This window comes from Trematomus bernacchii, unplaced genomic scaffold, assembly GCF_902827165.1.
Source record: "Trematomus bernacchii unplaced genomic scaffold, fTreBer1.1, whole genome shotgun sequence".
In the NCBI taxonomy this organism is placed as follows: Eukaryota; Metazoa; Chordata; class Actinopteri; order Perciformes; family Nototheniidae; genus Trematomus; species Trematomus bernacchii.
The window spans coordinates 918,601-937,611 of NW_022987370.1; the positions used below are offsets into that span (position 1 = coordinate 918,601).

At 41.8% G+C, this 19,011-nt stretch overlaps 2 protein-coding genes across 2 annotated transcripts in view; one reads left to right on the forward strand and one right to left on the reverse strand.

The window, feature by feature from the left end:
- LOC117484559 (ras-related protein Rab-26) overlaps positions 1 to 18,787 on the forward strand; it is a 92,247-nt gene extending 73,460 nt beyond the window's left edge. The window contains exons 6-9 of the mRNA XM_034132987.1: positions 10,412 to 10,477; positions 13,486 to 13,542; positions 14,241 to 14,317; positions 18,457 to 18,787. Of these exons, the coding sequence (XP_033988878.1) occupies positions 10,412 to 10,477; positions 13,486 to 13,542; positions 14,241 to 14,317; positions 18,457 to 18,559 (303 nt within the window). The 3' untranslated portion in view covers positions 18,560 to 18,787. The remainder of the gene's footprint in view (positions 1 to 10,411; positions 10,478 to 13,485; positions 13,543 to 14,240; positions 14,318 to 18,456) is intronic.
- Positions 674 to 4,283, reverse strand: LOC117484549. The gene is made up of 3 exons (XM_034132982.1): positions 4,198 to 4,283; positions 2,123 to 3,128; positions 674 to 1,001 (listed from the first exon to the last, which is right to left on the reverse strand). The coding sequence occupies exons 2-3, from the start codon at positions 3,096 to 3,098 to the stop codon at positions 907 to 909; spliced, it is 1,071 nt and encodes a 356-aa protein (XP_033988873.1). The 5' UTR covers positions 3,099 to 3,128; positions 4,198 to 4,283; the 3' UTR covers positions 674 to 906.
- Positions 18,788 to 19,011: the final 224 nt, after the last annotated feature.

Below are 19,011 nucleotides of genomic sequence, written 5' to 3' on the forward strand. Positions count from 1 at the left end.
ATCCTGCTGAAATATGACCAGATATTTCACTGGGGATGTCATATTTTAAAATGTTATTATGAAACTACAGGCAAAGTTTAATAAAGTTGAATTTGCATCCTGTCTTGGTGCCAGATTCAGTTTAAAGATCTGAAAAAGTGGACCTCGAGTTGAGACCTTTTCTTTTTTTAACTCATATCATCCTCATGCCGGTGATTACTTTTCATGCTCAAATTACAAATAAAAACCTCAGCATAATAATGAAAAAGAGATTATAATGTTATCTCTACCCGGCCTTGATAATCAAAAAGAACTCACTCAAGTATCTCTTTAATGATTAGAAAAACCAGAGCTCCTTTGAAACCATTGAAATATTAGTTTAGTATTTAATATGTTTTTATTTCAACATGCGTTTCATTATTGACTCACAAACAGACTTTTTTAAATATATAAACCTGGTTATTGTGTCATCAAAACACAGGATTATTAGTCGTTTTATGTCAGAACTATGTGATCCAAATGGATGGACATTTAATATGCAATTAAAATACATAAATCCTTAATATTAGGCTTTTTTTAGCGTGCGTGCGTGCGTGCGTGCGTGCGTGCGTGCATGCGTGCGTGCGTGCGTACGTGCGTGCGTGATCATAACATCAGACCATGAGAATTGCTGATAAACCGAGCAAAAGACGAATGAATGAATGAATGAATGAATTAATTCTTCTCAAACTTTATACAGAAAACATCAACCCTCACATGGCTCCTGTCTTTGTAGAGCTTTGGTCATCTGTTAACAGGTTAATCATCAATAAGAAATCACAAAGAATGACATTTATAGCTCAAGACAGACTGAAGAAATGTATTCATTTGGCACATATATATTAAATATGGCAAATAAACCAGGAAGTACTCTGATTACTGTAATGTTTACACATGTTTCTGACAGTTAGTAGTCTCTTTATCCAGGGAATCGGGGCGTGGATCTGACCCCAGAGCAGCTGGTATATCATCTCGCAGTCCTCCTGAAACACAGCAAGTTATTTCAATATCGACTGAATGTGTAACGCCTTCACTCTCAGCTGAGGGTAAAATCAATCAATCAGAAGCTAATCAGAGTTAAAGGAACTCCATGGATCTAAAATAGCATCTTCTGTGACCTTTAAAGACAGTTTTGTGACAAACATTATCTACTGTTTGTGTAAAGAGAACAGTATTCTGATGGTACTACTGCAGTCGTATCATATTACATTGCGTAGTGTTGCATTATGGGAAGTGTAGTTTCCTGTTCTTTTGGAGCCTGATCTAATCTCAGGACTTAAACTCATGATATTCCAGCTCTTTGTTGCAACAGTTGAGACCTTTTTCAGTTTCAATTCTGTCTCTTACAAATGTCTTTTATCCTATTTCCAATATATACTTTGTAAATGTTACTAGCTGGTACTTCACTACTTTTATAATGCTGTTACTTATATACATTACATGTCACTTGTTAGATGCTTTTATCCAAAGCGACTTACATACTCAATACTGTGGACAATCCCCTCAGGAGCAATTTGGGGTGAAGTGTCTCAGGGACACAACGACATGCTGACTGCAGTGGGGTTTGAACCTGTGACCCCCCTGATCCGAACACCTACGCACAACCCACTGCGCCACAGACCATACTATACTTATTAGTTTTTAATTAACATACAGTATCCTTGCCTCTTGTATCTAATGTTAGTCTACTTCTTTACTTTTCTCTGCTGCATCTTTGCCTTAACAAAGTACATGATAAATGACAGTTGGACAAATTAAGGATTTCTGATGCAATGCTAAATTGCTAGAATACCTGTTTTACTGTTTTTTGAAAGAGGTACACTATATTGTGTAGTTCTTGTTTCTGTGTTTTCCCATTATCATCATTATTATCCATTATTATCCATAACAATTGTATTGAGTGCTTACCAGTCGAGCATTCAGGCTGCACCAATTAAAGTGTCCTCACTGTAACACGAATAAAGGGCTTTTTGATGTCAGTTGTAACGTTGTGCTAAAATGCTGAAAGACCTCTCTAAACAGATCATTGTTAAAGGTAAGATACAGTTTGTCGTTTTCTTAGGTGTTCATCTATAATTCAAAGTACATTTTCACGAGTACTTACCAGTTTTTTGGGCAATCATTCTGCTCGTGTCCTCAGTCTCGTGTGAATTCTCTCGTTTGGTCTTCATGACTCTGCTGTAAATGATTTCTTTACGTTGGTGTGAACGAGCCATCAGCTGTGCTATCTGTCTCGCCATGACAGTTTTTTCTGGGACAGGTGGAGGTTCTTTGCCTGTTGCCTTCACCTCCTCTTCCTCACCTCCATCACTGAACACATCGTCAGACTCATCCCGAGCGAGAACCGGGTGAAGATGAACGTTGCGAAGCTCCTCCAGGGTCACAAAGGGATGAGATTTCTTGAGGAAGGCGGAGGAATCGGAGTGGCGTCTCTGGGTTGGTTTCGGTTGCAGAGCAGGTCTGGTTTTAGTAGATGGATCTGGATTTAATGGAGAGTTTGATGCAGGGATTTCACGATGAATGACAGGAAGTGGGATTTGCAGAGATAGCCTGTTAGCACGAGGGGAGGTGGAGCTGGAGCTCGATTTAGGACGCAGTTTCCAACCTAATGGATCATGACCAGTGATGACTGAAGTCTGGACAGCAGGTGGAGGAGAGGAGCAGGAGGAAGAGTTGGAGGAGGGGGGGGAAGAGGATGAGGAAGAAGATGCAAAAGGGCGAGTTTTGACGCTAAAAACAGCAAATGTGGGGCAGGAGTAGCGTTTGGATGGATTACGGGGCACTGATTGGGGTGTGAGGAGGGATACAACATGCTGAGGGGGGTCCGGCTCCTTTAAGTTCTTCTTCACAGTGATAACGGGGGAGGTGGAACACCTGCTGAAGTCGGCAGAATATCGTCTCTGATGAGAACGAGGGAAGGAGATGGAGAGAGGGCGATTTCTGGGCCCCGGGGTGTTATTTGGGACATTTGTCGGTCTTTTTGTACAGTTTCTCTCCTGATTAGCTTCACCGTTAGCATAGGTTCCGTTAGCATACTCGGGAGTTGCAGGAGCATCAATGGCAGCTGGACATTTCATCATCTTGCTTGAAGAATAAGAGCATTAAAAACCCTGTGAAAGAAACATGTTGAAAGTGAGAGGACACAGAGTGTTTGTGATGAAAAGAGGAACAGGACACGCCTTTATCCACTTCTCAAATACAGTTTTGCAAGAGGAGGACATTGAGAGGACATTGTTGATCAGATAAAAACAACCTGCTTGATTTAAAAAAGCGTTTATCAACGTATTCTTCAATGGTTCCTATGATGTAACGAAAAGTTACTTCGTTAAGACAACAGAACTACATGGTCTAGGTTTGAATAAGTACATTAAAATACTTGGATATGTTCAAGCAACAACATACTTGGTATGGGTTCAGTACGTATGGGTGTTTTAATTTAGAAAGCCATGTATCACACTAAGAGTTACTTTTTAAGGCAACAAAACCTCTACTAAGGTATAGGAAAAGATCAAATATTGCGTACATTTAAGCAAGGTTTGATATGTTTAAGCAACAAAAAGACTTGGTATAAGTTAGGTACGTAAGTTACATAACAAATATAAGTTCAAACAAGCCAATGTTGACTTTTAGGATGTCTTATCCCTCTGGGTTATGTACACATTATATTGCATTCATCATAGGGATAAGTAGAAACTGTGATTTATAACAGCCTGATAATACAGTAAAACCACAGGTATTATAACTGTAATTCAATTGGACATGAGTCAATTATGTTAGTGTATACAGCCATGTAATAGCATAGATGCTAACAATAGCAATGCAACAGAGGTCATTAAATAATATTAGCGTACCAGACCAAGAAAGGCTCGCAGCATTGCTAGTGTGTTAAGTATTTAAGAATTCAGCTTTTAATTTGTAAGTAGAAGAGATGTGTTATTTCCTCTCTCTCAAAAGTTACAGTATTATTTTAAATTATAAGAATAAAGTAGCTGGTTTGTTTCTACTACTTGATTGTATACACTGGCTAACATGCTAGCTACAAATAACTACACTGAACTACAACTCATCTAAAATGTAGTCCTTTGAAAAAACTCAAACTGCTATACCCATATACTCAAGCACCGCATGTTTACAATGTTAATACCTTGATGTCCAATATCTAAAAGTATAGTTGTTTACCTGCAGAGCCGCGTCTCATCCAGTCTGGACTAATCTCTTTCTCTCGTCTCTTTCTTAATATCAGTTTCTCAGTTTTTCAGTTTCTCCACCCCGTTCACATCTGACCACAGCTTCCTCAAAATAACGCCCAGAGACCCACTTTCACACACACACACACACACACACACACACACACACACACACACACACACACACACACACACACACACACACACACGCACACACACACACACACACACACACACACACACACACACACACACACACACACACCCTTCAGGGTTGATTAACTTCTGTTTTCACAATGCCATGAAGTAAGAGCAGTATGGGAAAGTAGATATTTGTTCATGAGAAACAGGAGTATTTAACCTGTACACTTTAAGAGGGATTTTACCAAATGATACGACAACTTTATCCACAACTTTGCTCAGTTTTTAACAGAAGAGATATTTAGATTGAACATCTTTCCACATTGAGGTCTTGCCTGGAAACTTTAATTGTATTTTATTGACAGTGATTTTGGCAACCCCTGTTTGCCATATGTTGTGGTTTTGAGTGAACTGTCTTGACAACTGTTGGACAAATTGTCATAATATATTTTTGGTTTGTGAACAAATACTTGCAGAATCTCCCTTGCAGTATCCGTAGTTATACATTTTCTTAGGTGCTCAATTATGACAGACTGAGTAGCTAAACTTAGTTTGTTACTAAAGTAAACATGATACCTTTTACACGTCTATTTCGCATCTTTTGTGTTAGCATGTTAGCTTGCTGAACTATAGGCTTATTAAGCAGGAAACTCCGGGTCTGAAACGTGAAATAAATATCTAAGTGCTCAAAACCAGCATATTTTATGCATACCCTCGCCCCCCAGTACTTATCGGACCTCCTCCATCCCTACACCCCTTCTCGGAGTCTGCGGTCCTCAGACACGGGCCTGCTCTCCATCCCCCGCCTCCGAACTGTTGGTGACAGGGCGTTCAGTGTTGCGGCCCCCACCCTCTGTAATGGCCAGCAGGTGGTTAGAATAAATCAGATTGTATAGAAGTCTACGAGAAAATGACCGTACTTCTCACTTGATTTATTACCTCAGTGAGCATTTTTCGAGTTTATGGTCGCTATCTCTCATTTCAAGTCTTCTTCAGTACAGGATAATGTTCATTTTGTGAATTTTGGTTACATATAGACGATAAAGCAGGGGATGCTTTTAGGGCGTAGCTGTGATTGTTATCTGGTTTGGGTGTTTTTTGATGAAACCCACAAGGTATATCACACTGCATCAACTATGCAAATTAGGAAGTGAAATTCCTCTGGAAACACCGTCTATAAAAGGGTTGTGAGAACTTTTCTTCTTGTCACATTTCTAAGTTGTTTGGGTGCTTTTTGAAGACTTGTTTTTGTAGGGTACGAGTGATGAAATAAAGTGACTACTGTATTTGTAATGACATTATTCTATCTAGACCATCTTTAAGATCCCCTTGGTGTTAAAAGGAATGTGTAAATCTGCAATAGTTTGTGATGGCATTGAACTTTTGTGTACCGTCATTGACTTACATATTTCAGTGTAAGATATAGGCAACATTTGGGCCATTTGGCACTTTATGTGACTAGCTGTTATTGAACACTTGGATCTCTAAATGCATTCCTTACAAATCTGAAAGGTAAGGGTTACTGAAAGAGGGTTATAAAGAACTAAATAAATGTGTAATGAACTATTTAATCCTCATGTTGTCTTCGGGTCAAATCTGACCGATTTACTACTTTCATCAATCATAACTTTTTTGTTTTACATTCGATTGCATTAAGGCTTTATGATATCCTTCACAGTAGACCTTTGAACATATACAATTGCTGATCACCACTTTCATTGAGTTTTGGATGATTTAGTCAACTTTGTAACACCCATGGTGTTCCCGGTCACATGACCGCCATAAAGAAAAGGAATTAGTAACCATCCAGGATCAGATAAAACACACACACACACACACACACACACACACACACACACACACACACACACACACACACACACACACACACACACACACACACACACACACACACACACAACAATATGACACATGTCCCGCTCTTATGTGCCCATCCCCCCACATGAATCACACCTGGCACATGCAATACATGTTCAGTGTCTATTCTTTGTATATGTACTGCAGTTGTTCATGTCTACCAGTAGTCTGATACAATATGTACAGTTTGAAAGGGTGTTAAATGAAATTTGGTGATGATTAATGGTTTTTGTGTTAATGTAATAGCAGTTTAAACAGGACCGGTCAAATTTGACCGCGAACACCAAAGTAAGGGGGGGGGGGGGGGGGGGGGAACGAAGGCAATAGGAGGGTTAAGAAGAGATTCTATAATCATTTTTCAAGCTAACCTGAGTGATCAAGCTTGAAATCCCTTCATTTTCCACTGTAATGTTTCCCTTCGTGAGAAAATCTTCAACTTCAAAATCTCCTTTAGACACTTCGTATTTTGGGCCAAGGATGAACCAATTCAATGAGTGGATGTGAACAACAAGACACACACACACACACACACACTATTTCTTTGTGGAAATAGCCTTGGTCTAGGTGTGCACTCAGCAAATGCCCTTGTATTTATCACAGGATTTCTTTACTTTAAACCTAATATTCACCATTTCACATCTGTCTTTTAACACATTGGTTTTACTCTGAGCCCAATTCACGTGTCCCTTATTAGTTCAATTAGTTCAAATGTTCCCAACATGAGTTTAAGCACTGATGTGGTATATTTAAGAACCCAGTAAGTATTGACAGAACATGTGGAGCATCAATATTGATCCTTTCTGACTGGACACAGTACATTTATTTAATAGCTATCGAGTGAAACAGTGAGGGAAAGGTCAGCTCTCTCTCACAGAACACACACATTTCCTTCTGAGTGCATCATCTGAAGAATACCACTCAGATCTGCAGGTTTACAGTACCTCTCTATGGGGGATTACATCACTTCATTACACAGAGATTAATGTATCGAAGCCTCACCTATAGCCGCTCCGACTCTCCACAGCTCTGCCAATTACTCATTCAGCCTTCAAAGATCTCAGTGGGCGGATTAAGAGGAAGAGAAAGCAGGAACGAAGCTACTGTTCGCTGGAAGTGATCGAACTTCAAACGACTCGCTGAGCATTAGAAGTCGTACGGTGTGTACGGACACGTGTTTGTCTCGATGAACATGTGATGGCTTTGTGACATGAAGTCAGGTTTACAAGTTTGGTGAAGATTTGATTGATATTTAGTAAGATTGGAGACTGAATGTCATGGTTGTGTGCTTTTAAAGAGGTCCTATTCTGCTTTTTGGGGTTTTCCCTTCCCCATAGTGTGTTATATAGGTTTGTGTGCATGTAAACGGTCTGCAAAGGCTGAAATCCCAAAGTTCCTGTACACAGTGACATCACTATGTAACACTTCAACACATTGTAAAGGATAGGCTAAGGGGCGGGACATCTTTAAGCGGTTGATCAATCACAACAGAGCCGGCCGGCAAACCAATCAGAGCAGACTGGGCTCTGGTTTCTCTGGAGAGGACTCTTTAAAGTAGAGACATTACATACTGATATACACCTGCACATCAGCAGGAGAGGACTCTTTAAAGTAGAGACACTACATACTGATATACACCTGAACATCAGCAGGAGAGGACTCTTTAAAGTAGAGACACTAGATACTGATATACACCTGAACATCAGCAGGAGAGGACTCTTTAAAGTAGAGACACTACATACTGATATACACCTGAACATCAGCAGGAGAGGACTCTTTAAAGTAGAGACACTACATACTGATATACACCTGAACATCAGCAGGAGAGGACTCTTTAAAGTAGAGACACTACATACTGATATACACCTGAACATCAGCAGGAGAGGACTCTTTAAAGTAGAGACACTACATACTGATATACACCTGAACATCAGCAGGAGAGGACTCTTTAAAGTAGAGACACTACATACTGATATACACCTGAACATCAGCAGGAGAGGACTCTTTAAAGTAGAGACACTACATACTGATATACACCTGAACATCAGCAGGAGAGGACTCTTTAAAGTAGAGACACTTCATACTGATATACACCTGAACATCAGCAGGAGAGGACTCTTTAAAGTAGAGACACTACATACTGATATACATACTGAATTAGCAGAATTAAACCCCTTTAAGTTTACGTATTTTTATATTGTCATACAAGGTCATATTAAGCAGTACTTTCATAGCATGAATGTGTGCTTTTCTTGAAGGTGATGTGATCCAAGGTTCTCAAGGAAAATCGAATACATTTTTGTGAAGGACATCTTTGTTTCCCCAGCTTCTTATGTAATTGTAATTCTGATGAAATGTCCATTCGCCTAACCTTCCTGTCCTCCTCCCTCCAACAGCAGAGCTGCTCTGACACAACCTTGAACCTTTTTTTGTAAACGTCACTGTTGCATAATCTCTCCATTTCATTACACCTCCTCCTCCTTCTTCTTCTTCTCCTCCTCCTCGCTCTTATCCAGGCTTAGCAGCAGAACATCTCCTCGTCCTTCAAGATATCCTGAGAATAAAACAAGAAAACAGTTAAAACCAATCCTGTGATCCTTCGTGGCTCATTAATTCACTTTACAGCCCAAAGAATTTGAACTTCTACACACACACACACACACACACACACACACACACACACACACACACACACACACACACACACAACACACACACACACACACTAACAAAAACACCAACACTAACACACACACTAACACACACACACACACACACACACTAACACACACACACACACACACACACACACTAACACACACACACACCACACACACACACACATATACACACACACACACACAACACACACTAACAACACACACCCACACCAAACACATCACACACACACACACACACACACCACTAACACACCACTAACACACACACACACACACAACACCACACCACACACACCACCACACACACACCCACTAACCATTCACCACACTACACACACACACACACACACACACACTAACACACACAAACACACACACACACACACACACCACACACACAACACACCCACACACCACCACACACACAACACAAACACACACACACACACACACACACACACACACACACACACACACACACACACACACACACATGTTATGTGACAGTAATTACCATAACTGAAATGATTTCCATAATCATGCCGGCTAATTAGAAACATGGAAGTGTTGCAGCTTCTCGGCTCGAATGGAACTCACTGCAGACGGCATTAATTAACCGTTTTTAATTTTGACACACGGTCGAACACGAGGCTCAATAAACTGCATGTTCATATTCTGTGGAGACATACAAATACATGAGGATTAAATCCTGTTTCAGAGGGATTTTATTTTATTTGACATGGTTTTTTTTCTATCTTCGACACACAACACAACACAGACAATCCAGTTGACAAAGTGATAACATGAATGTAAAATATAATAATATAAAAAATACTAAAATAATATAATTTTAAAGATAAAATAATGAAATACAAATAAAATGAAAAAAATACAAATAAAATGAATATAATAAATAAAACAAGTTATAATAAATAAATTAGATACAAATTAAATTAAATAAATAAATAAAATAGAAAATAATAATACAAAAATGATAATAATAATAATACAAAAACATAAAATAAATACAATAAAATAAATAAAAATTCATACAAAAACATTAAAAAAATGCAAAATAATAATAAATCATATTTAAAAAAAGTAATTAAATAAAACTAAATACAATAAACGATATGACCCAGGAGGATGTTCAAGGCAAGCTTGATTAAAAGACTTGCTCTACTCTTAAATGTGCAGCATGTTAGGAGAGTATCAGAGTATTAAAGCCCCCCCCCCCCCCCCCAGAGGCATTAAGCACTTTTAAATCTGCTCAGGTAATACAGAGACTCTGCTGTAATGGGATGAAGATGGATGATAGAAGAGGAGAGGAAGAGATGGACCACAGCTACTGAACAATAAATGAATCTGTTCTCCTTCTCTGTGGATCCATCCATCTCCTCTGTCAGCGCTTTCTATCTGCAGTGATTTCTCTGTTTCCTTCTATCCTTTCCTCAGTCTGGACTCCTTTATAAATCTCTCTCTCTCTCTCTCTCTCTCTTTGGTCTGCAGGCCTGGCTGACGGAGATCCATGAGTATGCTCAGCAGGACGTGGTCATCATGCTGCTGGGTAACAAGGTGAGAGCTGCCAACAGAGGGAAGGACAGATGGAGGGAGGAGGGAGGGAGGGAGGGAGGTCTGGTGGAGGAAGGAGTGTGAGGACAGAGTTAAATATGTGTCTGAAATGGAGGTCACAGAGTTCATTTACTCAAGTACCGTACTGAGTAGATGTGACAGGTATTTGTACTTTTCTAGTATTTACAAGGATTACCAGGAGGGATCATTGAGGGAAGGGAAGAAGGGATCATGAGTGAGGGAAGGAGGGATCATAAATGAAGGGAAGGAAGGAGGGATCATAGAGGGAAGAAAGGAGGTATTGTAGAAGAACAGATTATGGAGGAAGGGGCCATGAATGAAGGGAAGGAAGGAGGGATCATGAGGGAGGGAAGGAAGGAGGGATCATAGAGGGAAGAAAGGAGGTATTGTAGAAGAACAGATTATGGAGGAAGGGGCCATGAATGAAGGGAAGGAAGGAGGGATCATGAGGGAGGGAAGGAAGGAAGGATCATGGATGAAGGGAAGAAAGGAGGGATCATGGATGAAGGGAAGGAAGGAGGGATCATGGATGAAGGGAAGGAAGGAGGGATCATGGATGAAGAGAAGGAAGGAGGGATCATGGATGAAGAGAAGGAAGGAGTGACCATGGATGAAGAGAAGGAAGGAGGGATCATGGATGAAGGGAAGAAAGGAGGGATCATGGATGAAAAGAAGGAAGGAGTGACCATGGATGAAGGGAAGGAAGGAGGGATCATGGATGAAGAGAAGGAAGGAGGGATCATGGATGAAGGGAAGGAAGGAGGGATCATGGATGAAGAGAAGAAAGGAGGGATCATGGATGAAGAGAAGGAAGGAGGGATCATGGATGAAGGGAAGGAAGGAGGGATCATGGATGAAAAGAAGGAAGGAGGGATCATGGATGAAGAGAAGGAAGGAGTGACCATGGATGAAGAGAAGGAAGGAGGGATCATGGATGAAGAGAAGGAAGGAGGGACCATGGATGAAGAGAAGGAATGAGGGATCATGGATGAAGAGAAGGAAGGAGGGATCATGGATGAAGGGAAGGAAGGAGGGATCATGGATGAAGAGAAGGAAGGAGGGATCATGGATGAAGGGAAGAAAGGAGGGATCATGGATGAAGAGAAGGAAGGAGGGACCATGAATGAAGGGAAGGAGAAATGGAGGCAACATGGTGGGATCATGGAGGAGGAAGGGAAGGAGGCATAACAGAGGGAAGGGTAGGAGGTGTCATTGAAAGAGGGAAAGTGGAGGGAGGGATCATGAAGGAAAGGAAAGAAGGAAAGGAGGAGGGATGGTGTAAGTGACGAAGGCTAATTTAGCTTTGTTGTCTTATTATTATGGCTCTTTCTGTGCGAGTACAGAGTTCTCCTTTTCTCTCACTCTCTACCAATTCAGCTGATAGCAACACGACAACACAAAGTGATGATGTGCGTGAACACGTCAAACATGGACGACTCACTCTCCACTCACTCTCCACTCACTCTCCACTCGCTCTCCACTCGCTCTCCACTCGCTCTCCCACTCGCTCTCCACTCACTCTCCACTCGCTCTCCACTCACTCTCCACTCACTCTCCACTCGCTCTCCACTCACTCTCCACTCACTCTCCACTCGCTCTCCACTCGCTCTCCACTCGCTCTCCACTCGCTCTCCACTCGCTCTCCACTCGCTCTCCACTCGCTCTCCACTCGCTCTCCACTCGCTCTCCACTCACTCTCCACTCGCTCTCCACTCACTCTCCACTCACTCTCCACTCGCTCTCCACTCGCTCTCCACTCGCTCTCCACTCGCTCTCCACTCGCTCTCCACTCGCTCTCCACTCACTCTCCACTCGCTCTCCACTCACTCTCCACTCTCTCTCCACTCACTCTCCACTCGCTCTCCACTCGCTCTCCACTCGCTCTCCACTCGCTCTCCACTCGCTCTCCACTCACTCTCCACTCACTCTCCACTCACTCTCCACTCACTCTCCACTCACTCTCCACTCACTCTCCACTCGCTCTCCACTCGCTCTCCACTCGCTCTCCACTCGCTCTCCACTCACTCTCCACTCACTCTCCACTCACACTCCACTCACTCTCCACTCACTCCACTCGCTCTCCACTCGCTCTCCACTCGCTCCACTCGCTCTCCCACTCACTCTCCACTCTCTCTCCACTCACACTCCACTCTCTCTCCACTCACTCTCCACTCACTCTCCACTCACACTCCACTCTCTCTCCACTCACTCTCCACTCACTCCACTCGCTCTCCACTCGCTCTCCACTCCACTCCTCGCTCTCCACTCACATCCCCTCCTCACTGCTCTCACTCGCTCTCCACTCGCTCACTCGACTCTCTCCACCTCTCCACTCGCTCTCCACTCGCTCCACTCGCTCTCCACTCGCTCTCCACTCTCTCTCCACTCGCTCTCCACTCGCTCTCCACTCGCTCTCCACTCACTCTCCACTCTCTCTCCACTCACACTCCACTCTCTCTCCACTCACTCTCCACTCACTCTCCACTCACACTCCACTCTCTCTCCACTCACTCTCCACTCACTCTCACTCTCTCACGCACAACTCCACTCACTCTCCACTCACTCTCCACTCACTCTCCACTCACACTCCACTCACTCTCCACTCACTCTCCACTCACTCTCCACTCACTCTCCACTCACTCCACTCTCTCTCCACTCACTCTCCACTCACTCTCCACTCTCTCTCCACTCACACTCCACTCACTCTCCACTCACTCTCCACTCACTCTCCACTCGCTCTCCACTCACTCTCCACTCTCTCTCCACTCACACTCCACTCTCTCTCCACTCACACTCCACTCACTCTCCACTCACACTCCACTCTCTCTCCACTCACTCTCCACTCACTCTCCACTCACTCTCCACTCACTCTCCACTCTCTCTCCACTCACTCTCCACTCACTCTCCACTCACTCTCCACTCGCTCTCCACTCACACTCTCAGGATGGGCAGTTTCTTACCGTTTTATTTTTGCATCCAATGTATTCTAGGTTGACTCATCACATGACAGGATGGTGAAGAGAGAGGAGGGGGAGAAACTGGCCAAGGTGAGCTCCACACACACACACACACACACACACACACACACACACACACACAGACACACACACACACACACACACACACACACACACACACACACTAACACACACACACTGAATCTGACACACGTTAGGAGGATAAAGGACACTCTGGACCCTGAAACTCCCCCCTGTAGCCGCTGTGTCTTGATGAGTGTGTAATTATGTATTCATGGAGGCACATCATGTTGTTGTTGTTCAGAATAATGACGGGGGGCTTGCTAACTTAATTTTCCACGCCGATTCGCTCAGATAAGCTCTAAGAGGCGTGTTAGAGTAAATAGGAACAGAAGCGCTGCAGCTGTGTGAAGTAAGAGAGACACGCAGAGAGAGGATATTGACACACACACACACACACACACACACACACACACACACACACACACACACACACACACACACACACACACACACACACACACACACACACACGTCAACAGAATGAGATTATTATACCCCAGAGCATATTTCATCGACTACAGACTCTGTTCATTTTGACTCTTAGAAGTTACGTGTGGAGAAACTACTTTTTGAAAGTTTCGCCACTTATCAAAACACATGTGGAGTTATTGGTATTGATCAGCAGCTCTCTCATCTCTCTCCGCCTACTTTAACACACACACACACTCACACACACCTAATCACAGAAGTGTTTGTGTCTGCAGGAGTTTGGAGTGCCCTTCATGGAGACGAGTGCTAGATCTGGACTGAATGTGGAGCTGGCCTTCACTGCAGTGGCCAAGTGAGTCACACACACACACACACACACACACACACACACACACACACACACACACACACACAATGGCAGAGCACACACACTCTCAAGACCTTGAGGAACTGTCTCCTTTAGTTCAATAGTGTTTTTATTTTCCATGAAGTATAAAGTGTCGGCAACAAGCATCGTGTTATTCAACTTGTTCCAGAAGTTGTTACTTATTCTTCATATTGGAAATGTTTACGCATTCAACTTATCTAATAACTAATGACTTAATGTTTGAGTGTAATGACCACTATCTAAAAATAACTTTCATAACATAATGACTTAGTATCTCAAAATAAGGACTTATTAGACAAGAAAATTAGAGACTTTCTCACAATAATGACTAAGAAAGAATATTAAAATATTGCCTTAGTATCTGAAAATAATGACTTAATAAGTATTTTGAGTTACACATTTGGTTTTTCTACTTAAGTAAATCATTATTTTTAGAAAATCTTGAGATACTCATTCATTATTTTTAGACACTCGGTCATTATCTGACAAGGTTTGTTGTTATTTTCAAATGACTAAGTCATCATTTCAAGTAAGCTGGTCATTATAATGACTAACATGAGCTTTCTTATATATCACAAGTTCAAATCGTATTTGTATTCCTTTTACTTGTGGAAATAGGCTTCCATAGCTATAACAGTTAAGGCCGATGAACTCCATCAGCACAGAATACAGAGGTCTGATACCAGCTAACATGTGTTCGCTGGTATCAGATTTGAGTGTAAAGCTATTTCAGTTTGTTTAGATCCAGTTTCAAAAACAGCGTGAGGTAGAGCAGGTGAATAATTGAGGGCACCTGCAGGTGGAGGACCTTTGCAACACCTCCACATGTGAACAAGTTTAAAAGCTGAGAGCAACAGAGCTGAGTCTCTTATCTTCAAAAAACAAGTCTGGTAATGATAGGAGAGAGAAACGGTATTACCTCTGCCAGGAAGGTAGTGTCTCTACTTTAAAGAGTCCTCTCCTGCTGATGTTCAGGTGAATATCAGTATCTAGTGTCTCTACTTTAAAGAGTCCTCTCCTGCTGATGTTCAGGTGAATATCAGTATGTAGTGTCTCTACTTTAAAGAGTCCTCTCCTGCTGATGTTCAGGTGTATATCAGTATGTAGTGTCTCTACTTTAAAGAGTCCTCTCCTGCTGATGTTCAGGTGTATATCAGTATGTAGTGTCTCTACTTTAAAGAGTCCTCTCCTGCTGATGTTCAGGTGTATATCAGTATGTAGTGTCTCTACTTTAAAGAGTCCTCTCCTGCTGATGATCAGGTGTATATCAGTATGTAGTGTCTCTACTTTAAAGAGTCCTCTCCTGCTGATGTTCAGGTGTATATCAGTATCTAGTGTCTCTACTTTAAAGAGTCCTCTCCTGCTGATGTTCAGGTGAATATCAGTATGTAGTGTCTCTACTTTAAAGAGTCCTCTCCTGCTGATGTTCAGGTGTATATCAGTATGTAGTGTCTCTACTTTAAAGAGTCCTCTTCTGCTGATGTTCAGGTGTATATCAGTATGTAGTGTCTCTACTTTAAAGAGTCCTCTCCTGCTGATGTTCAGGTGTATATCAGTATGTAGTGTCTCTACTTTAAAGAGTCCTCTCCTGCTGATGTTCAGGTGTATATCAGTATGTAGTGTCTCTACTTTAAAGAGTCCTCTCCTGCTGATGTTCAGGTGTATATCAGTATGTAGTGTCTCTACTTTAAAGAGTCCTCTCCTGCTGATGTTCAGGTGTATATCAGTATGTAGTGTCTCTACTTTAAAGAGTCCTCTCCTCCTGCCTGGGAATGTTTTCAGGTAAGACTTGTTGTTTTGTGGGCTAGATTACGGACAAACTAACGGCCAAAATATAATAAAACGTTGTGAAAGGGTGTAGCATGGACTAAGGAAGAACCAATTTAATTAAAGTCTCGATATATGAATTATTTTTCAATTATGGGAACAACCTTGCCGGAGGTCTGCGGTCTCCAATTAATTTGTTCATGTGACTTACATTTGTTCCCTACAGCCATGTTTTGATGATAGCAAATGTCAAACTTAGGCAGAGAGTCAGCTGTTAACATGAGATCAGTATCAAGCAGAACATCTACTGGTCTTATATTGTTTAATAATGAGGATGCTATTTTGAGTTTGTCTCACTGAGATGTGTAGCGTTGGACAGTGTGTGTGGGAGTCGCTTTACATTCAAAGCCTCGTTATTGAAACAGCATGGCATGATGGGATGAGGCTAAGAATAGCACGACAATCTGGCACACAAAACCACACAGACACAGAAAATGAGATTATTACTTATCTTATTTCTGTCCTTTAGCTCAGTTTATTTGATTGTATTGAGTGATTAAGTCATAACAGGACAGGTAAAGACATGGACACGGTCATATGTGTGTGTCCTGTGCTTAATCTGAATAGTGGTTGTGTGATATTGAGTCATAAATTCAGGCTATGGGGTAATATACGACATAAATGCACATGTCTTATCTATACAAATATACCATACTTAGTGTTGTCCTGCTTATAGATAGAGGAGAGAGAGAGAGCAAGAGAAAAAGAGATCAGATCAAATGTACAAAATTGTGTTTACCTTTAGCTCAGATTTTTTAAATGTTCTGCAATCTCCAACTTTTAAATGTTAATGTAATATTCTATGGAAGAAAACCCTGTGCAATTTATTACTGCTCTCCTTTGTCGCCATCTAGTGTTAGCAGAGTTTAAGATTCAAGATTCAAAGGGGTCCTATTATACTAAATGTTCAGGTGTATATCAGTATGTAGTGTCTCTACTTTAAAGAGTCCTCTCCTGCTGATGTTCAGGTGTATATCAGTATGTAGTGTCTCTACTTTAAAGAGTCCTCTCCTGCTGATGTTCAGGTGTATATCAGTATGTAGTGTCTCTACTTTAAAGAGTCCTCTCCTGCTGATGTTCAGGTGTATATCAGTATGTAGTGTCTCTACTTTAAAGAGTCCTCTCCTGCTCATGTTCAGGTGTATATCAGTATTTAGTGTCTCTACTTTAAAGAGTCCTCTCCTGCTGATGTTCAGGTGTATATCAGTATGTAGAGTCTCTACTTTAAAGAGTCCTCTCCTGCTGATGTTCAGGTGTATATCAGTATGTAGTGTCTCTACTTTAAAGAGTCCTCTCCTGCTGATGTTCAGGTGTATATCAGTATGTAGTGTCTCTACTTTAAAGAGTCCTCTCCTGCTGATGTTCAGGTGTATATCAGTATGTAGTGTCTCTACTTTAAAGAGTCCTCTCCTGCTCATGTTCAGGTGTATATCAGTATTTAGTGTCTCTACTTTAAAGAGTCCTCTCCTGCTGATGTTCAGGTGTATATCAGTATGTAGAGTCTCTACTTTAAAGAGTCCTCTCCTGCTGATGTTCAGGTGTATATCAGTATTTAGTGTCTCTACTTTAAAGAGTCCTCTCCTGCTGATGTTCAGGTGTATATCAGTATGTAGTGTCTCTACTTTAAAGAGTCCTCTCCTGCTGATGTTCAGGTGTATATCAGTATGTAGTGTCTCTACTTTAAAGAGTCCTCTCCTGCTGATGTTCAGGTGTATATCAGTATGTAGTGTCTCTACTTTAAAGAGTCCTCTCCTGCTGATGTCCAGGTGTATATCAGTATGTAGTGTCTCTACTTTAAAGAGTCCTCTCCTGCTGATGTCCAGGTGTATATCAGTATGTAGTGTCTCTACTTTAAAGAGTCCTCTCCTGCTGATGTTCAGGTGTATATCAGTATGTAGTGTCTCTACTTTAAAGAGTCCTCTCCTGCTGATGTTCAGGTGTATATCAGTATGTAGTGTCTCTACTTTAAAGAGTCCTCTCCTGCTGATGTCCAGGTGTATATCAGTATGTAGTGTCTCTACTTTAAAGAGTCCTCTCCTGCTGATGTTCAGGTATCACGTGCAATGTGTTGGAGCGCTAGCCAATAGAAGCGCCGGATGTAAACAAAGGAGTCCAATGGAGGCGTTTCAGTGTCAGATCGTATAAGAATAAGCACAGCCTCACGCTTAGCTCAAATCTGGCATAATTCATCTCTTCTCTTTTCTGAGATTAATCTATTTGTGTGCATGGTCCTTGTTGAAATAAATACATAATAAAAATATGTCTCTTTTCTTCAGAGAGCTGAAGCACCGGACCATGAAGGAGCCCGAGGAGTCGAAGTTCCAGCTGCAGCAATACGTCGACAAAGAAATGAGGACCGTCGGCTGCTGCCGCACGTAGACCACATCCTCCGTGTGTGTGTGTGTGTGTGTGTGTGTGTGTGTGTGTGTGTGTGTGTGTGTGTGTGTGTGTGTGTGTGTGTGTGTGTGTGAGCAGTAATTAACCTTCTAGTCTGGGAATTACCACGACATTCTCAGTGTTTGTAACATTTCTATCAATAAGCTCCCAACCCACCTGTCCTCTGCAACTGTGAATGTAATATAACTACTATATACATGCTTGCACACACACATGCATGTACACACACACACACACACACACACACACACACACACACACACACACACACACACACACACACACACACACACACACACACACACACACACACACTGTACATCAAAGGCTATGTTTGTACGTTTACTTCACAGCTCTTTCAATCCATTTTAACCATGAGTTTGATGTAAATATTTTAAATGTAATTTTGTTCTCTGAACGATTTGTAGTTTAGT